The sequence below is a fragment of the Haliotis cracherodii genome, unplaced genomic scaffold, assembly GCF_022045235.1.
Source record: "Haliotis cracherodii isolate W230 unplaced genomic scaffold, xgHalCrac1.p SCAF_18, whole genome shotgun sequence".
Classification (NCBI taxonomy): Eukaryota; Metazoa; Mollusca; class Gastropoda; order Lepetellida; family Haliotidae; genus Haliotis; species Haliotis cracherodii.
This window is the reverse complement of record NW_027266273.1, coordinates 8,025,100-8,044,586: the sequence shown is the minus strand read 5'-3', so window position 1 is coordinate 8,044,586 and position 19,487 is coordinate 8,025,100. Positions and strand designations below refer to the sequence as shown.

The following is a 19,487-nucleotide window of genomic DNA, read 5'->3' as shown; positions in this document are numbered from 1 at the left end:
TCGTGGGGTAGCCGTGTAGATAAAGCGTTCGTTCGTCACGGCGAAAGGACGAGTTCGATTCCCGGCTTGGGTACTATGTGTGAAGTTCATTTGTGCTTTTTTACTGGGTGATCGATTGGTAGATTTCTTTAAACAAATGTTTGATTATATTTTCAAAACAGTTCTACTTGTCATAAATATGTGAGATTTTGTGAAATAGATTTAACGTCGTTTAATATGGAATGCTGTGAGGGACATTCTCGGGATCGCGTATTATCGCCATGACGACCTTTGGAAGCAAGCTAAATATGCCCAAAGTGTGAACTTGCGAGATCGCGAGAATGTCCCTTTAAGTATTCCACAGTTTATTAGAGCTTTATCGCGATGTGTCAGGGTATTGTGTGAGGGAAGCCCAAATTGACGCATGCGCAGCTTGTCGACTGCTGCTATTTTTCTCTGAATTCTATGGGTTTGTAACAAAGAGGTCATTTACATACTATTATATGCAGATATGTAGAAATTCATTATGTTCCATTGGACACATAAAATATATAATGGTAGTCATCACCTTGGTCAAGACAAATACATAGTGTACAGTACGACTACTGTTTATCGATAGCTATGTTATTCCATGTTCCTTTCTCAGTTATAATGTTTTTTTATTTTAACATGTTCAAGTAAATTAACCTTGGCAGTTTTAATTAACATTCATAAGTTAATGAATCTTTTCCAAATAACTTATTAAATAGATTCCAAATTCGCAGTAAATATGCATGTTTTCAAAGTGAATGGATTTAAATGGTCAATCGTAAGAAAAATCATTCTGTTGATGGTTATTTCTTGGCGTTCGACTGCAAAGTGCGGAGACAGAGCAACAGATTCTGTTTGACATTGGCATGATTAAATAAGTTCTTTTCTACTCAAATTTGCCTTGTTTTTCTTGTGTGGGGTGAACAGTGGAATGTTAGTATCATGTGCACATCACTTCGACCCTGGTTATGAGTGTGACTATGTCCACAGCCATTGGGCTGGGAAAAGTTTGCAAACATCAAAGATGTCTTCGGTTCATCCTTTAGGTTCTCTCGCTTGTTCCAACTCACACATGATAGAGTAGTAATAGTTTCAGTCGTGGTCATTATTGCTTAACTCTCATGAATGAGAGTTTTCAAGACCACAACTGGCCAACCCTGTCATTTCTGTGATTTCTGCCATTGTACCTCCACGCCGTCGAAGGAATATCATTCTGAGAGGATTTTCAACAGTTCCGATTAGTTCTTTATTCATACAAGACTTGAATTGAGTAACACTATTTGATACATATCATCTGGTGCCATTTATGAAGTTGAACTTTGCTTTGTATATTCAGTTATAATGTACATTAAAATGCTGACATAATACCATTCTGAAGATTGCCGAAATGTTAATCTATACATGTTGAACTAACCATGCATGTAGATACAGCATTCATGAAGGTAAACTGTATGTGCATTGACCTGATGATCGTGTAACTGAAACGTACTCACCTTACTCGTTGATACAATTTGTCTTTCATAATACAGTTGGCAGCCTTTTGTCTGAGGACGTATCTTTGTCCAAAACCATTGATCTTTACCTTGATCTAAATCAAATTAAGAACACCTGGGCCTCGGTTACTTCTATTTTTCGGAACAACTAGGTGACTTTGATTTAAAGATATATATATATATTCTCAAAAGTGTGAAAATGGATTGGTAAACAAGCGAAGCGCTTATGTTAATACCGCTCCTAGGTGACTTTAATTCTCTCATTCGAAAATTTGGTGTACGTCTTTCCACGTTTGTCAGTTAGAAACTTTATGAACTTACTTTGAGATCGAATCTTGTGAATGTTTTTTGTTGAAAACACAAATGTCAGTTTCAAGATAACTCATTTTTTGCAGAAGAAAATTAATTAATTAGAGCGACTATCTGAGTTCAATACATATTGCAGTGCATAAGCCAATCAAATAATTAGTCCAAAATATCACACGTCATTTTGTTACCTTTAATTAACATTTGGATTTTGGACCATGTTCAGACAAATGTATTTACGTCTTTAAACATATTAATTTTCAGGGCGAGATTCCAAACCAACTGTCCATAGTTATGAAGCGTTCATAAAATATTTTTTCTACTTCCAACAATGTATGCAGGCTTTCCATTAAAAGTGTTTTTATTATGTCTTTTACCTCGATTAAAAGACATAATCTATATATTTGTTAACATGGACTTGGAAATGGAATAAAATCTATTTAAAAATGAATCAACAGAAGTTTGAAGAGTGATCTGTACCATCGACCATCAAGGTACCGTCATCAGGCACGACTCATCTAGAGAAGAAGACCTTCCCATAAACAGGAGAATAGTTCTCAGATCTCCTTGACAACCTTTATCCCACCTTTCCTCAGACGGTATCATCAGACTCATCAGTTCCTGCATCAACCCAACCTACCTCACATGGCGTCCCCATGACATCGCCTCTCTCCCCATAAACGTCGATGTACACAAGACTGACATCACCTATCGCCGCTCTCTACTGGATCGGAAAGGTCGATGATCATTCTCAAAGCTTTTCAACACCTAGTCATCCTCCTCAACCACCTAAATGCCCAATACCCACGGATGCAGTTCACAATTGTGTGAAAACAAATTTCGTTTCCTAGTTGTAAAAGTTCAGAACGATCAGAACGAGTTCCAGATCAGTGTCAACCGAAGCCAAGTTGAACCCATACCGACCAGTATCTTCACTATTCATCAAACCATCCACCACAAGTCAAGCAATGCATTATGAGCCAGGAACATCTGCTCCATGCCCCAAACCTTTGAAGCTGCTGTTGTGCAAAGGCACACCCGTCACACTGCAAATATATGGGGTCGTGCATCTCATTCAAATGCATTTCGTCCATTCCATTAAGATATAACTGACCAAAGTCACCCGAGGTTACTACATTTCTGGCAACCTGGGTTGACTAGATTCCACCTGAGGTAGGTAATCAATGTTAACCAAGCAGTATCCGAAATAAAATTATTTAAATGTAAGCTTAGATATATTACCAGGAGAAAGAGAAACACAACCACCATGTGAATTGCTATAACTCATAACTATGAGAGGTAACACGTGTTTCATTACTTGATAAAGCTGCCATTGTACCTTTTCTATCAAATGCAAGTAAAACGACAAGAAAACTGATAATTGTGCGTATAACATCAAACAAACTAAAATTATACACAAAGTTGCATTAGTGAAACTAAAGTATTTATATCAACAATCGAAAGTTAAATTTTCATAACGCATAGCAGAATACATACATGTTCTATCCATAACTAGTTAATAATATTCATAAAAATGAATAATGATTGGATCAATAAATGTACTAGCCACATAAAGAAACTGTGCACGGAGAAAATATATTCTGGATTGAAATACAACACAGCAAGAACAAAATGATGCAGACGCTGTAGCAGCTGAATGATCGGACCATAAGAAAATGTCAACGGGACCTGAACAACATCTGTTACGATGACGTCAGAAGATCAAAATGGAGTAGGGGGTCAAACGACAAAGTCACAAAGTCAATAACGGGTATGACCACCCTGTGCGTGAATCACAGCAGTGCATCGGCGACGCATGGAGTCCACCAAATGGGCATGGAAGGCCTGGGGAATGGCCTGTCATATCCTTCTCAAATCCTGTGCCAAGTCACGGACGTTATCTGGAGGATGTGGAAGACGACGAGGACGGCGCTCCATTTCATCCCACACATGCTCTATTGGGAAGAGATCTGGAGAATTTGCAGGCCATGGCAGTAACATGACATTGTTATGGTGAAGGAAATCCATTGCGACCCTAGCCGTGTGAGGATGAGCGTTGTCCTGTTGAAATGTCAATCCCGGGCCATGACGTTGCAGGAAAGGAATGACCACAGGCCTCAGAATCTGATCTCTGTAGCCAACACCGGTGAGATTGCCCTGAACAACCACCAAAGGGGTTCGGTGCCGTGCTGTTATCCCACCCCAAATCATCACAGAGCCACCTCCAAAACGATTCCTCTCCACAATACAGTTGCGTGCATAACGTTCTCCCAAACGCCGGAAGACACGTTGGCGCCCGTCACTGTGGGAAATGTTGAACCTCGATTCATCTGTAAAGACAACATTTCCCCACCATATTCGAGGTTGGCGAACATGATTTCGACACCATCTTAGACGGTTGACTCAATGACGGTGTGTCAGGATGGGACGTATGGCAGGGCGTCGTGGTCGAATCCCGTACTGACGTAAACGATTGCTGACAGTGTTGGTATGGATACGGCGCAGTCCAGGAATTGTCTGGGACATCGTTACTGCCGTTTGGAACCTGTGTCGGAGATGTGTAACTCGAATCCATCTGTCCTGTCTTGGTGTCGTTACTCGGGGACGTCCTGAACGTGGGTGGTCGGCAACGTCATTTGTGTTCTGATAACGCCTCACCAATACCGATATAGTGATACGATGGCACTGGAAATGTGTTGCCACCTGTTGTTGCCTCATTCCCGCTCGGATCATTCCAATGGCTTCGTGACGCTGTGCAGCTGTCAATCTTGGCATGATTTGCTTGTGATATGCTTGTGTCTGCGCCTGAGAAGTTTTGAATTTTTGAATGGCCACAGATCATGCTTTCCAAAGTGACAGCGAATTTTGAGTTGCACATGCTGTGTACAGCTGCACAGGTTGCACGTGCAGTAACAAATTGCCCGTCCATAAGCCCCCATCAATATGTCATATCGCATGGCACGTGCATGAGCGTTTGAATGTCTCCAATAATTGCTGTGTTCAAACCTATATTTCATATGCTTACTTACTTACTTACTTTGGAGATTTAACGTGCGCTTTCCGACTGATGCGTATTTCGCACACGGGCCCGGCCAGGCCATTTAATGTGTTTCCGAAAGGGGCGAGGGTGGTCTGTGCAACCCAAGAGGGGGCTTTAGGGGTTGCTTATATAGAATTTGGGAATTTTGAGATTTGGAATAGATGCCGATGGGGTTGGGGAGGAGAACTAAGGGAGCTGGGTATGGTGGATGATTGTTTGTTTATGTGATTTTGATTTGGTAGGTTATTATGGTTTTAGATGCGTTTTATTAGTTCCGTTTTTATTAAGAATACGCCTAAGGCCTTGAAGTTTTCTAGTTTATTTTGTGGGTTTAGTATTGCTTCTAGAGTGAGAGCCTTGTTTAGATTGAGGGTGGTTTGTAATGCGGTTTGTATAATATAATTTCATATGTGGACGGTGTGCCCTTATATCTATAATTTCTCCGTGCACAGTTTCTTTATGTGGCTAGTATAATTAACTCGAACAATGAAGTCACGTGGAATATAGCATCAACGATGCTCCATCGAAATGGGCAATTAAGGTCAATCAGAGTAAGACGTAAATCAGTTATTATGTTCTAACATTGGTCAAGCAAGGTTTCCTTGGTTTTACTTTGGTGAACACGGATTCACTTTTGTCTTCCAGAGTTTTGAAAACCGGAAGCAAGCAGTGACAACGCCTCATCTCTTCAGTGTTTACCAGTAGTGCAATAGTGTAGTGATAGGAACTCACAATTTCAAACTAGTGTCACGAGTGTCAAACTAGATGTCCAACTTGTGCAATAGTGTCGTAATAGAGCTCTGCGTCGTGCAGTAGTGTAGTGATAGGAACTCACAATTTCAAGAGTGTCAAACTAGATGTCCAACTTGTGCAATAGAGTCGTTATAGAGCTCTGCGTCGTGCAATAGTGTAGTGATAGGAACTCACAATTTCAATAGTGTCATAATAGAGGTCCAACTTGTGCAACAGAGCGTTTTTTGGTGTTTTGTGGTGGCGAGTTAGCTGGTTTGGTTGGGGTGGTGTATGTCGTGTTTTCGCCATACTCGGTCGGGACGATGTTTTCGAGTGACCTCCCAGAAGTGTTGTGCGCTTCCGCAGGCGTGGGTGAGTAAGGAGCTGGAATGTCTGCGAGTGTGGCGTTGCGGGTGTCAGTCATATTGTTTGGGTGTTGTGTTGGAGAGCGTGTGTTGTGGTGAGTGGTGGTGGTTTTGGGGAGGTGAGTTGGTTTGTTGTTTTTACTTGGTGATTTGTGTTTAGGAGGCGGAGGAGGTTGCGGTGGTTATTTGTTGTTGGTTTTAGTAGGAGGGTTTGGGAAATGGATTATTTATTGAAGATTAAGTTTGATTCTGGAAGGCTGGGATAAGGTGAGACAAGTGGAAAGCGGGGATTAAGAGATATTTAGTCGAAGGAGTGGAGGTATGTGAGTGGTGGGCGTGGGTGGTGAGTAGGAAAGAGCGAGAAAAAACGCAAACTCGACACATCCACTCCACCTCCATCGCCAACACCCTCCCCGGCCGCCTTCCTCACCACCTTCGCCCTCTACTTCTTCTCAGCAGGCTCAGGCACCACTCTCTCACTAGAACTTTCGGCAGACAAAATAGGACTTTGGTTCAAAAGACAAAAAATAAATTACAACAATATTAAAAAAGCCAACAAAGGATACCAGATAATCTTTCCTAACCGAGAATCTTACAACGCAGCAAATAAAATAACTCAAATATTCCACGTCACGGTAATCAAACAAACACCTAATTGGCAACAATATACACGAGGCGTAATAAGGGTTAACCCAAGGGAAACAACTGAGGACTTACAATTATACTCTCTAGAAGCTAACATAAACCAAGACCAAAACCCTCAACCCCTAATCACCAGCACGCGCAGAATAACCTCAACTAGAAACGGAAAAACGGTCCCAACCTCCATTGTCATAATCAACTTTAAAAAAACCGCTAAATTCCCTGAAGCCCCCAAACACATATCCTTCGGAGCCCACACAAACTTAGAAGTCAAACCCTATATAAAGCAGGTTAAGCAATGTTCAAAGTGCCTCAAATACAACCACACTGCTTCCCAATGCACCTACCCTAAAACTAAATGTAAAAAATGCGCACAAACAGACTGCCCAGGCACATGCACACCCTGGTGCATCCACTGCAAATCCACCCAACACACTTCACTTTCAAACCAATGCCCACACAGACACACACTCACCCAGCAGGCCAACAAACACATAAACATAGAAACGGCTAAAATCCAAACACGAAAATTTGCTACACCTGCATCTAAACCACTCCTCCCTACACCACACCCAAACACCATCCCACAAACAAACACCACACCCATAACCGACAGCTCTGTCTGGGACCCCTACCGAGAAACCGCACCCACCTCACACACACAAGCAGCCACTCAACCAACCACGAACCCTCCCAAAACATCAACCCCCGCATGCAAAACAAACCTCAAAATGACCACCACAACACGACCCTCATCCAAGCACCCTACAGCCCATATGGCAACAACGCTCTCCCACAAGCAAGCACAACAACAAAACACAAACACTAAGAAAACATCAGCTACACCCATCCCGCCAACACCTTCACAACCCTCCACATCACATGCCTCCCCCATGGAAACTCAACCAGCTAAACCTAATCCAACCCATGACGAAGATTTCTCCACTACTGAGGAAACAATAGACACTACTCCAACTAAAACAAACCAAACTTCCCAACCAGCCAACACCCCAAACCTAAATAACCTCACCTTACTCCTAGCATATATGCATAGTCAAAACTCACCAAAAGCTAGTATGGAATCCTTCCACAAAGTAGCTTTCAATCTAAAATTAACCGATCTTCCCTTCTTCCTCTTTAACCTCCATCTAAAAGAACTCACCGAATAAAATAAAAACTAAAAACTAAATCACCAATCACCCGAACCCAATATTCGAAGGACTAAATATTTTTCAGTGGAACGCCAACGGACTCACCTCCCACGGCCATGAACTAAAAACTAAATTTAAACTAAATAAAGGCCCTCACATTGCTTGTATACAGGAAACCAAATTCTCAAAAAAAATCGAAATTCACACTACCTAACTACAACTCAGTTAGAACTGACAGAGCTAAACCGAAAACAAGAAGAGCCGCAGGAGGACTAATCATATTTATCAGGGAAGATATAAATTACGAAGAAATAAAAATAGACACGCCAAACCTAGAAGCCAACGGCATTAAAATCACATTAAATAACCGAAACATAAACATCATAAATATTTACCACTGGGCGGAACAAAAAGTCCAACCTGAGGATCTAAACAAACTACTCAAAATAAGCGATAAATCTACTATATTCCTAGGAGACTTTAACGCTCACCATCCTACATGGAGCATAGATGATAAAATAGATACTCATGGCAAATTAATCTCCGAATGGATAGAAACAAACGACCTAGTACTCCTTAATAGCAACCAACCCACGAGGTACGATAAGATAAACCAAAAAATGTCGGCTATCGACCTAACCATATGCACCGCAGATCTAGCCCAAAGCACTCAATGGGAAGTGCACGACGTCCCGCTAGGTAGCGACCACTTCCCCATAAACATAACCATAGGAAATACAAACGTACCAATCCAAACAGAAAACCAAGAACCAAAATTCCATTACAACAAAGCTAACTGGGACCAATTCCAAGATATCTGCAACGAAGCTAACTTAAACGAAATAGAAAATAATGATCCAGAAACCTATTGTAAAAACCTAACAGACTATATAATAAACGCAGCCAAAACCTCCATCCCCTTCAAAGTATCTAAGACAGGCAAACCGACGGTACCATGGTGGAATGAGGAAATAGAACAGACTAGACGAAAACGTAAATCAGCCTTCAATAAAGCAAAACGCGACTACAAATATTTAAACATAGCCCACGAACTAAACCACCAGGTTCAAAAACTAGTCCAAATAGCCAAAAGTAGAGACTGGAAAAAATTCTGCGAAGGTATAAATAACCGTACAGATGCCAGAACGGTCTGGCGCAAAATCCACGCCATTAGAGGCTTAAAACGACATAAAAAAAACCCTAACATTAACAACTCAACCAACCCCGCCCAAAAAGCAAATAATCTCGCCAACCACTTTTCGGCCGTTAGCAGTAACAGCAACTTCAGCCAAAAATTCCAAGATAAACTTAAAACAGAAAACAAACCCACAAAAGAACCAAACAATAACAATCTAGAAATAAATCAACCCTACACAATGGAGGAGCTCCTCTACGTAATCCAAAACAGGAAAAAGGGCACAGCCCCAGGATTAGACCTAACCTCTTACCAAATAATTAAAAAACTCCCCCTAAAACTGCTCCAGGCACTACTCAAACTATACAATCTCATCTACCTAAACGGACAGGTTCCTACACCCTGGAAACAGGCCCTAGTCATACCAATCCCTAAACCTAATAAACCAGCTAATCAAGCTAACTCATATAGACCAATATCCCTAACTTCAAACTTATGTAAAGTAATGGAATCAATGGCTAAAAATAGATTACAACATTACTTAACCCAAAATAACACCATAAACCCAGATCAAAGCGGTTTCACTCCTGGCCGCTCAACCCTAGATAACCTCGCCCGACTAGAACAAGATATTAAGACAGGACAACTAAATAAACAATATACCACAGGCATCTTCTTAGACTTCGCTAAAGCTTTCGACATGGTATGGCACGATGGGCTAATACAAAAACTTAAAAAAATAGGACTCAAAGGTCAGATAATAAACTACATCCAGGACTTCCTAAACAATCGTAAAATAACCGTGTGTATAGACCAAACTCTATCGGACCAATGTCCCCTAGAAAATGGCACTCCACAGGGCAGTATCCTCAGCCCCACCCTCTTCAATATAATGATAAACGATCTATTCGAGGGTCTATCCCCTAAAGTAAACACATCAAAATTCGCGGATGATGGAGCCATCTGGATCCGCACTAAAAGCATGAAAATGGCCACAAATCTACTCCAAAAATCTCTTAATAAAATACAACAATGGGCTGACAAATGGGGCTTCTCCCTTAACTCAGAAAAAACAACAGGAATAGTATTCAAACATAAAAACATGAAACCCGCCTCCCCAATCCTCCAGCTAAACAACCAAACAATCAAATTTCAAAAACAAACCAAATTCTTAGGACTTATTTTCGATGAACATCTCACCTGGGATGCTCACATCCAAAACCTAACAACTAAATGCAGTAAAGACCTAAACACCCTAAGATGCCTAACTGGCTCTAACTGGGGAGCCTCCAAAGATACTCTCCTCTCTCTCTACATATCCCTAATTAGATCAAAACTAGACTACGGCTGCGCCATATACAACACCCTAAACAACTCTCTATCCAAAAAACTTGACTCAATACAATATCAGGCTCTCAAACTCATTACACACACCCAACATGGCACCTCCTACACCTCACTTCAGGCCCTTACAGGAGAAATGCCACTAAATCTACGCAGGGAACATCTAAGCCTTAATTTCTGGGCCGCGTCCCAATCAAACCCTCTCATCCAAAACTTAATAAACCAAAACATCAGCCCAAGAAACCAAACTCTAGCTCGTAAACACCCCTTACTCACCCCAATATCCCAAAGAATAACAAACTACCTAAATGAACACCAAATTAAAAATCTTAAACAAAACTGCAAAAAATCAAATATCTTCACCCCTAAACTCAAAATACCCCAAATAGACACAACGCTAGCTAACCAAATAAATAAACAAACCGACCCAAACATAGCTAAAACCACCACACTTGCATACATACACGAAAATTGGCCAAACTGGTGTCACATATACACTGACGGATCTTCAGACCCGATCTCCAACCACACAGGTTTCGGAGTCCATACCACACAACCAGTTATATCCACACAATCTTACCGACTCCCAAACAACCAATCTATATTCACGGCCGAACTTATGGGCATGGCCTCAGCCCTGCATAACCAACAATCTAAAAACAACAAAAAAATCCTAATTCTCACTGACTCCCTTAGTGGACTACAAGCCCTTCAAAACAAAAATACCAAAAAACGACCTAAATTAATAAACCAAATACTTAAAAGCTCCAACGACCTAACAAAAGCAGGCAAACAAATAACCTTCTTGTGGATCCCCGCCCACGTAGGAATTTACGGCAATGAAAGCGCCGATAAAGCAGCTAAATTATCTCTCAAAATACCAGAAATAAGCCTAAACCTACCCATCTCAAAATCAGAAATTAAAAGTGTACACAAACAAAAAATAACCAAAAAATGGCATAATCAATATCAAAACTCAAATAGCCAAATCAAAAAAGTGCTCAGAAAACCACTAGCCAAACCTAAAATCCTACACCCCTCTAAAAAAATTGACAGATTAATTACAAAACTCCAAACAGGACACACCAACCTAAATAACCACCTAAAACAACTTAAAAGACACACCACAGGCAACTGCCCCCACTGCAAACAACCCGAAACCACAGAACACGCACTCATTCACTGCACCCACTATCAAACACACAGAACCACACTACAAACCGCCCTCAATCTAAATAAGGTTCCTACTCCAGATGAAATACTAAACCCTCAAAATAAACTAGAAAACTTCAAGGCCCTAGGCGTATTCCTAATCAAAACAGACCTAATTAAGCGCATCTAAAAATTAATTAATCTACCAATCCAAAATCCAATAAACATACAAACACCCACCTCTCCCGGCTCCCTTAGTTCCCTCCTCCACCCACCTCGGCATTTATTCCAAATTTAAAAATTTCAAAAAATCAATATAAGCAACCCCTAAAAGCCCACTCTTGGGTTGCACACACCACTTTCACCCTTCTCGGAATACACTAAATGGTCCGACCAGGCCCGTGTGCGAAATACGCTGTAGTCGGAAAGCGCACGTTAAATCTTTTATATCAGTCAGTCAGTCAGTCAGCAACAGAGCTCTGCGGAGTGCAAAAGCGTTGAAAGAGAGCTGCTGCAACCATTGGGATTTCTCTCGTAATACAGATGTCACTATTGCAACAGTATAGTGATAGACATCATACTATTCCAATCGTGGCGAAATACACATCTCACCATTGCAACAGTGTCCAAAGAAATTCCTTTGCGAAAACTGTTAATGAATCAGAACAGAATAAGGTATTTAATAGCAAAATCAACAGCCTTCTACTTGATGACACAGCAAATATTGTCAACCACTATCTTACCCACTCTATTTTCTATATGTTATGGGAGTTGCTGTAGCATTATCTGAACGAAGGCGCTGTTACAAACAACAGCAGAACCACGACGGTATATCGTCAAAAACCAAATTGTTAAAACGAATGAGAGTACAGTTTCAGTTATCCCGGAAGCATAACTCGTATCACGACGTCAAGCATTCCGCCACGTCTGTTTCACAAGTGTGAAAGTTCACACAGGATTGCCAAGAAAATTAATGATCATTTTTGTATCTTATATTCTCGATAAACAAGGTTGAATTGGAATTGCGGGTGTTGTTGAGTGCTCAATGCATGACATTTTAATATGTAAAATCTCCGGCTTACGCCGTTGGTTCCAAATACAATTTCCGGCGTCGAATCTATTTTAGATCGTGATTTTGTTAATGTTTGCATCATCAATGAGATAGAAAACATTTTTTAACAGCACTTCCTTCATAAAACAGACTGTTACCAATTGCAAATGCCTGTTAACTGTTAATAACATGGCTGTCGGAATGCAGTCAAAGAGCCGAATCTTTTCTGCCTGAAACATCACTTGCTTCTCGATCCCAAACCTTCCAGACCTTTATTGCTGTGAGTCACGCAAACAATATCAGTCATCAAAATTGAATTTGGCAATGATGAGATTCTACAAACACAATGGAGCGCCCATGTGATCCCTCTAATATATGATTAGGACAAATTCAATTTAATATAGTATTGTTAAGCTTTGTCCTGTACACCAGCGAACAAACTGGGCATACAGCTGAACAAAGAATGCACCATATCACCCGAAAGCACACACAATAGCACAGACGTGCTATATGACACCATTCAAAGGGTCCCAAGGGCAGGACAGATTTGAAGTAAGCAAAAACTGTTATTTGTTAAAGCAACTGATCTGTGAATAATATAAACTGTTGATACGCTTTGTCAATTACTCTGGGTGACAAACTTCACAATCAGCTGAACAATGAACCGTGCCATCCAGAGAACACACAACACAACACAACACAACACAACACCACAGAAAAAGAGCTATGTGTGACCATTGTTAGTGCAGAGCTTGACAGATTTGATATTACCGCCAGGAGCAATAAAGGAACTTTATTTTGGAATTACTTTTGGCATTGCTTGATAATCGACCCCGATATGACATTCAACACAGAATACTTTTTCATTATTTTTGACATTAGTCCATTATAAATCACTATTTCACGCAACTATATTCTCAACATTAAAAAAATTGTGAATCTATTTAGTTTCATATGTTGTAACAGAAATTCATCAAGGCTTTCAAATGACTTAAAGCGCTGGTCGCACTAAAACGACACATAAGCGTGTTCATGAGGTCTTTGGAATTATCTTGATGCGCACGTCCGACTGTCTACCTCGTCATGAGATGGGTACTGATTGTACCGCTATGGGTCTTCCTGGACCAAAGCGTTACCGTTGAAGAAAGGGGCTATAGTCAAGTGAACACATGCGTTGATTTACCAACCTTCAACTACAAGCAGAAACCGACGACTTCAAGGGTGCAGTGTGCAGTCGCTTGCTCTCAAGAACCTAACTGCATGTCGTTCAGCATTCCAATGACTGGTCCAAGCTTGTGCTATTTGAACAACGCCACATTTAAACATACCGGGTGTTCCTACGGGACATTCAAACACTTCAGTTTGGAAAAGGTAAGTTTGAACAGCAGAACCAGAACAAGAACCAGACATGGTGGGTACACTGAATGGTGAGTGTCTTAAAACGCCGCTCAGCAATATTCCAGCTGTATCTCGCAGGCCTGAAAATAATGGAATGAGGATCGGGCAAATCAATGGTTGATATTAATTATAAGCAACGACCCACTCTGTCAAGGTACGCTATAAGCCAAGTCAGCGAGCCTTGACCAACTGGCCTTGGCGAATTGAGTCGCCTCTGAATCTGGGGGCTTTATCTTACCCGGCTCCCCACGGGGCTGTTGCGAGAAATGACTATCAGTCATTTGTAGAATAAAACACCAGGCCAAGGCTATGTTTGAGGATGTAAGATCCAAGTCGAGGCGGGAGAGGTTATGTAAGACCGATAGCAAGATTTGTTGTGCGGCGTCAGGCAACAAACAAACACTTAGTTTCTCATGCAAATTGTGTGAAATACCGGTAGAGCCGTTGTCGTGAAAACTTGCTGTCATCACTGATTTTCAGTGATCCAAAATTTGCTTTGAGGCCCAATGGAATCTGTTTCCGCAGGTAATCGAGATTGCAAATTGTGTGAAATACCGGTAGAGCCGTTGTCGTGAAAACTTGATGTCATCGCTGATTTTCAGTGATCCGTAATTCGCTTTTTAGGCTCAATGGAATCGGTTTCCGCGGGTTATCGAGATTGTTCTCTAGCTTTTAGGTTCTATAGTAAACATCGCGTTTGCGATTTTTGGACTTTTGGTATAACGCCACTAGGGGGTCGCACCACCGACCCTACCCTGAGCAGACGGCGTATCCAGTACACCACGGAGGCGGTTTCACGATACGTGCCTACAGCAATAGATGATCTGGTACACCCTGATTTTGTTTCTATGTTTGACAGCACACACCCTGTTCATGGTAAACACTCTGGGCTTTCCTCTTACATTAAGCTGACGACACACCATGATGTGACTGAAAAACTTATAACGGCGTTATACAAAACCCACCAAGTCATATCGGAGATAGCACGTGTTCCACTTTGCCGAAATCCACGTTTTGTATGAGAAACCGGAAAGTAAATCAAGAAATACGTATAATTCAATTTTAGAAGATTTTCAGAATATTTATTCAGACAGTGCAATACGGACACCGCCTTATTTGTTGCAGTCCCCAGAACGACCTTGTTGGCACGGCGGCAGCTACAACACAACGACGTCAGACTGCATCTGTTACAATGGCTACATAGGTAACTGGTGCCAGACACTCATGCAAGGTAATTACAGTTCTCAGCCTGGGGAACGGATGGCCCAGTCGTCGAAGTGGCGCAATTCGCTGTGCAGAGTTGCATCCCTTAGTTTTTCCTTAAATACGACGGTGATGGGTTCGAATCCAAGATTCGCTCAGATTATTATTCTTAATTTGTCCGCACCATACTCCTGGGTTATTTCTAAGTCGTACACCTCGAAGGATTTACTAAATGACACATCATAAATTGGTCATGCTTCTGCGCGTAGCTCAACAGTGAACATGTGCTACAAATGAAAATGCAGAATATCCTTAACACAATTTAGATGCAGCTCACACAGGTTAGTGGTTGACGTTGGCAGGCACACAAAAAATACCCAAATGTTTAAGATTATGTAGACAATGTTCTTTAAATGTTGTCTAAGATGAATTTCATTTTCTACTTGTATGTTGTAAATATGATAATTTAAGGAAAAAATGTATTGAACAAAAAATACTATGTACATCCAAATAAATACAAGTTTATCTCTTTAATATCACATGTGAGCATAACGGCTATACAAAATCTCTCTCTCTCTCCCTCTCTCTCTCTCTCTCTCTCTCTCTCTCTCTCTCTCTATATATATATATATATATATATATATATATATATATATATATATATATCATGACATGTTATTAAGAAATGAATCCTTGTAACATTTCTAACCGCATCAACATTGTCATGTATTCTGTACTATGGACCTGTGGCCTCACAGTTATATATGAATATACTGATTGAAGAAAATATGGTTGCAAAATCCATTAAACACATAAAACCAGGAGAGTAGCTCTTCTTAATACAGAGAAGACAAGCATTCTATGTATTAATTATAGATAGGACTTTTATTGTGGTTGGTTAGAGGTTGGCATGCTCATGAATCTATGTCGGCTTTCGGGCAAAACGTCTCAATACAATGCGTTAAAGTCTTATGGCCCTGTCACACTACAACGTATAGCAGCAACGTATGGCGACGTGTGAGAATTTTTGCCAAAACGCCGGCAACGTTGAAACAAGCTATGGATAAGTTAGGTGTAAGTCGTTTACGTTAAAAGCACGCTGGTATACGTTGTAGTACGCCGAGGCTTAAAAACATTTTTGTGCATGCACGGAATTTTCGGTGTATGGGAACGTATGAAGGTATGAATTATACGTTAGGCATACGTTAGAGGTATGCTCTTCATACGTTTACATACCAGATATACGTTTCCCATACAGCCCGTTTTAGTCACCTTTCCCCTACGCTGAGCGTGCTAGTCATGCGTTACTCATACGCTAGGCATTCGCTGGCCATACGTTGATCACGCCAGACAAACGCTGGTAATACGCTTTTATACGCAGTCATAAGTTATGTATAAGTCAGTGATACGCTACTAATACGTTTGACATGCGTTACATATACGGTAAACTCTCGTTATGTATACGCTATGAATACGCCAAACCCATGGTTTTTCGAAGAAAGCTCGACGTATGACAGCGTACTAACTGGCTTTTCCACGCTAGGTGCAAGTTACTCTAAAACGTTAAAGTGTGACAGGGCCATAACTGACTTTGTAGTTATGGTGTTGATCTAGTCATACTCCATTAAATTTCAGTTTGACAGAAAAGAAACTTTTATTTTCAGTCCATAATGATACGACAGGCCTGACTTGCTTACGTCGATCGTTCGCAACAATTAGATCGAATTGTGTACGGCTATATAAAATTCTATCTGTGTTCCCACACCTCGTTAGGAATCCAAAGCTTACCAGGCCTCCAATACTCTATTTTGGTGGTCAGTGAAGATCGGGGGCATGGTCACAATAAGTGACCTGAATAATTGTGTGTCATCTCGGCCAAAGGGCGACTTGGCCAGATATATATAATTGGCAGGTGACTGCTTGTCGTAAAAGGCGACTAACGGGATCGGGTGGTCAGGCTCGCTGACTTGGTTAATGCATGCCATCGATCCACATTGTGTGGATCGATGCTCATGATATTAATCACTGGATTGTCTGGTCCAGACTCGATTATTTACAGACCGCCGTCATATAGCTGGAATATTGCTGAGTGCGGCGTTAAACAACAAACAAACAAACCAGAATTGGTGTGTTCCTCGGACAGGAGCTTATGCATGTTTCCTCTTGTTTCTAGATTGCAGCGAAGGCTGGAACCTACCTTATTACAACAAACTAAAGGCGGTGTTCAGCATCCATCCCATCACATCGCCCTACCCCTTCAAGGTCTTCTGCGAGATGGTCCACAAGGGCAAGCTTGTCATCCTACGAAACACGCCAGATGCCCTTAATGTGGACTTTAACAGAACCTTCACGGAGTACAAAGATGGATTCGGTGACCTTGAGGGCAATGTTTGGATGGGGTTGCAGAGGTTCCACTATCTGACCAACCACCGCAACATGACCTTTAAGGTTGTCGTGAAGACCAGTGGGGTTGCAATTAAGATGACTGACTTCAGGCAGCGTTTCTACAATGATTTTCGGGTGAGATAGCACGTAAAGGTGAGGTGAAATTGGGTTTAACGTCGCGTCCAAGATTATTGCACTTATATAGCGACGTGCATGTACGTGTGTGTGTGTGGCTTTGGCTGCTTGTACTAGTCGGGACAGATTCCGATTTATAGTGCTAGCTCACTGAGATACCATGCCGTAGGTTAACATGAATACCTCACTCAGACACAGTATACTGACTCCGAGCCGACCAGTCCTTGTTTTAGCCCCTTAATGCCGAGCGCCAGACAGGGTAACAACAAGTACCATCTTTTAACGTCTTTTGGTATGACGCGGTCGGGGATCGAACCCCGGACCTTCCGCTCTCCGGGCGGACGCTCTACCACAAGACCACGGAGGTGGTCCAGCACGTAAAGAAGTTCAGCTTAGTCATACTGTAGGCATATTATGCGTCTTTTTTAATTGGAAATAACTAAATCATTAATAAATAAATAGAATAGTTATCATTATTGAGAATCACTTCAATTCAAGTCACGAAGAGTCTTGTTCTAATGGCGGACTTCTGAATTGATATAAAAGACAATCTGGGAGGTTTAAAAGTAGTCAAATCCGTCTCACCATGGTAATGAACATTGAACACAACTCTAAAATTTATGTTACAAATAACATGACCACTGACACATTTAACTCAGCCTCATATTTTTCAAAACTGAAATTGAAACTTACAAGGATATATTTTTAAGGGCTCATGAAGTGGCATCTCTTGCATTGCAGGTGTCCAATGAAACTGACGGTTATCGTTTCACTTTCTCAGCAAGTGAAATTAAACCAGGAACGAGTGCTCTCGGAGACTGTCTAACAGATATGGTAGGACTCCCTTTCTCCACAATCGACAATGACAGAGACACCAAGGTCGGCAACTGCGCCAAGATCCACCTCTCCGGTTGGTGGTACAAGAAATGCGGGCCGTGCAATCCGATGGGAAAACTACAACCCACGTCCGAGCGGATCCAGAATGATGATCCGTGGTACATACACATGCCAATCGACGGAGATTTAGCGGCCCTCGAGGTGAAGCTTATGCTGTCGTATCATGGGTAGCCAAGACTCAACGCATGTCACGTCGCATGGTCACCAGGTTGACACATGATCAACTTATCCGCAATATGGTTCCAAGACCACACACCCTCACTGACTCCTGCATGTAACATTCTGTACCTTTAAAACTTTAACAGGGAATCCCATCCATCCATCTGACGGGCGTTGGGGTAACCTAGTTGTTAAAGCGTTCGCTCGTGGCACCAGGCTCGATTCCCCACGTGGGTACAAAGTGTGAAGCCCAATTCTGGTGTCCCCCGCTGTGATATTGCTAGGATATTGCTAAACGCTGGGTAAAACCATACTCACTCACTCATTCACAATCCATCTGTCATCTATCAACGCTTACAGCAAATTGGTGTTAGGTGTAGCCTAGTTATTAAGGGTTTGCCCGTCACGCCGATGGCCCGGGTTCGATTCCCAACATGGTTACAATATATGAAGTCCAGTTCTATCGTAACCTGCCGTACCCTGTCGTGTTATTGTTGTCATATTGTAAAAAGCGGCATATTGAAACTGAAACAGAACCTACTGATCCGGAGTACATACACATGCAAATTGACGGAGATTTAGCGGCCCTTGAGGTGGAGCTCCTGCTGTCGTATTCAATATACCAAGTACCAATGTTTGTCACCTCTCATCGGCATCAAGATGACATACTCGCATCATGAGCGGATCCGAAAAATGTTGGTTTGTTTGTTGTTTAACGCCGCACTCTGCAATATTCCATCTATATGACGGCGGTGATGACATGCAACGACCAAGTCAGCAAGCCTGCCCACCCGATCCCGGTAGTCGCCTCTTACAGCCAGCATAGGTCGCCTTTTAGGGCAGGCATGGGTTGCTGAAGACCTATTCTACCCCGGATCTTTGTACATTTG

The 19,487-nt window shown here is 41.7% G+C and overlaps 1 protein-coding gene across 1 annotated transcript; it reads left to right on the top strand.

Moving 5' to 3' along the window:
• Nucleotides 1–13,489: 13,489 nt before the first annotated feature.
• Nucleotides 13,490–19,090, top strand: LOC139465217 (microfibril-associated glycoprotein 4-like). Its single transcript, XM_071246888.1, has 4 exons — nt 13,490–13,791; nt 14,944–15,049; nt 17,195–17,541; nt 18,283–19,090. Exons 1-4 carry the CDS (start codon nt 13,504–13,506, stop codon nt 18,607–18,609), a joined length of 1,068 nt encoding a protein of 355 aa, XP_071102989.1. The 5' UTR covers nt 13,490–13,503; the 3' UTR covers nt 18,610–19,090.
• Nucleotides 19,091–19,487: the final 397 nt, after the last annotated feature.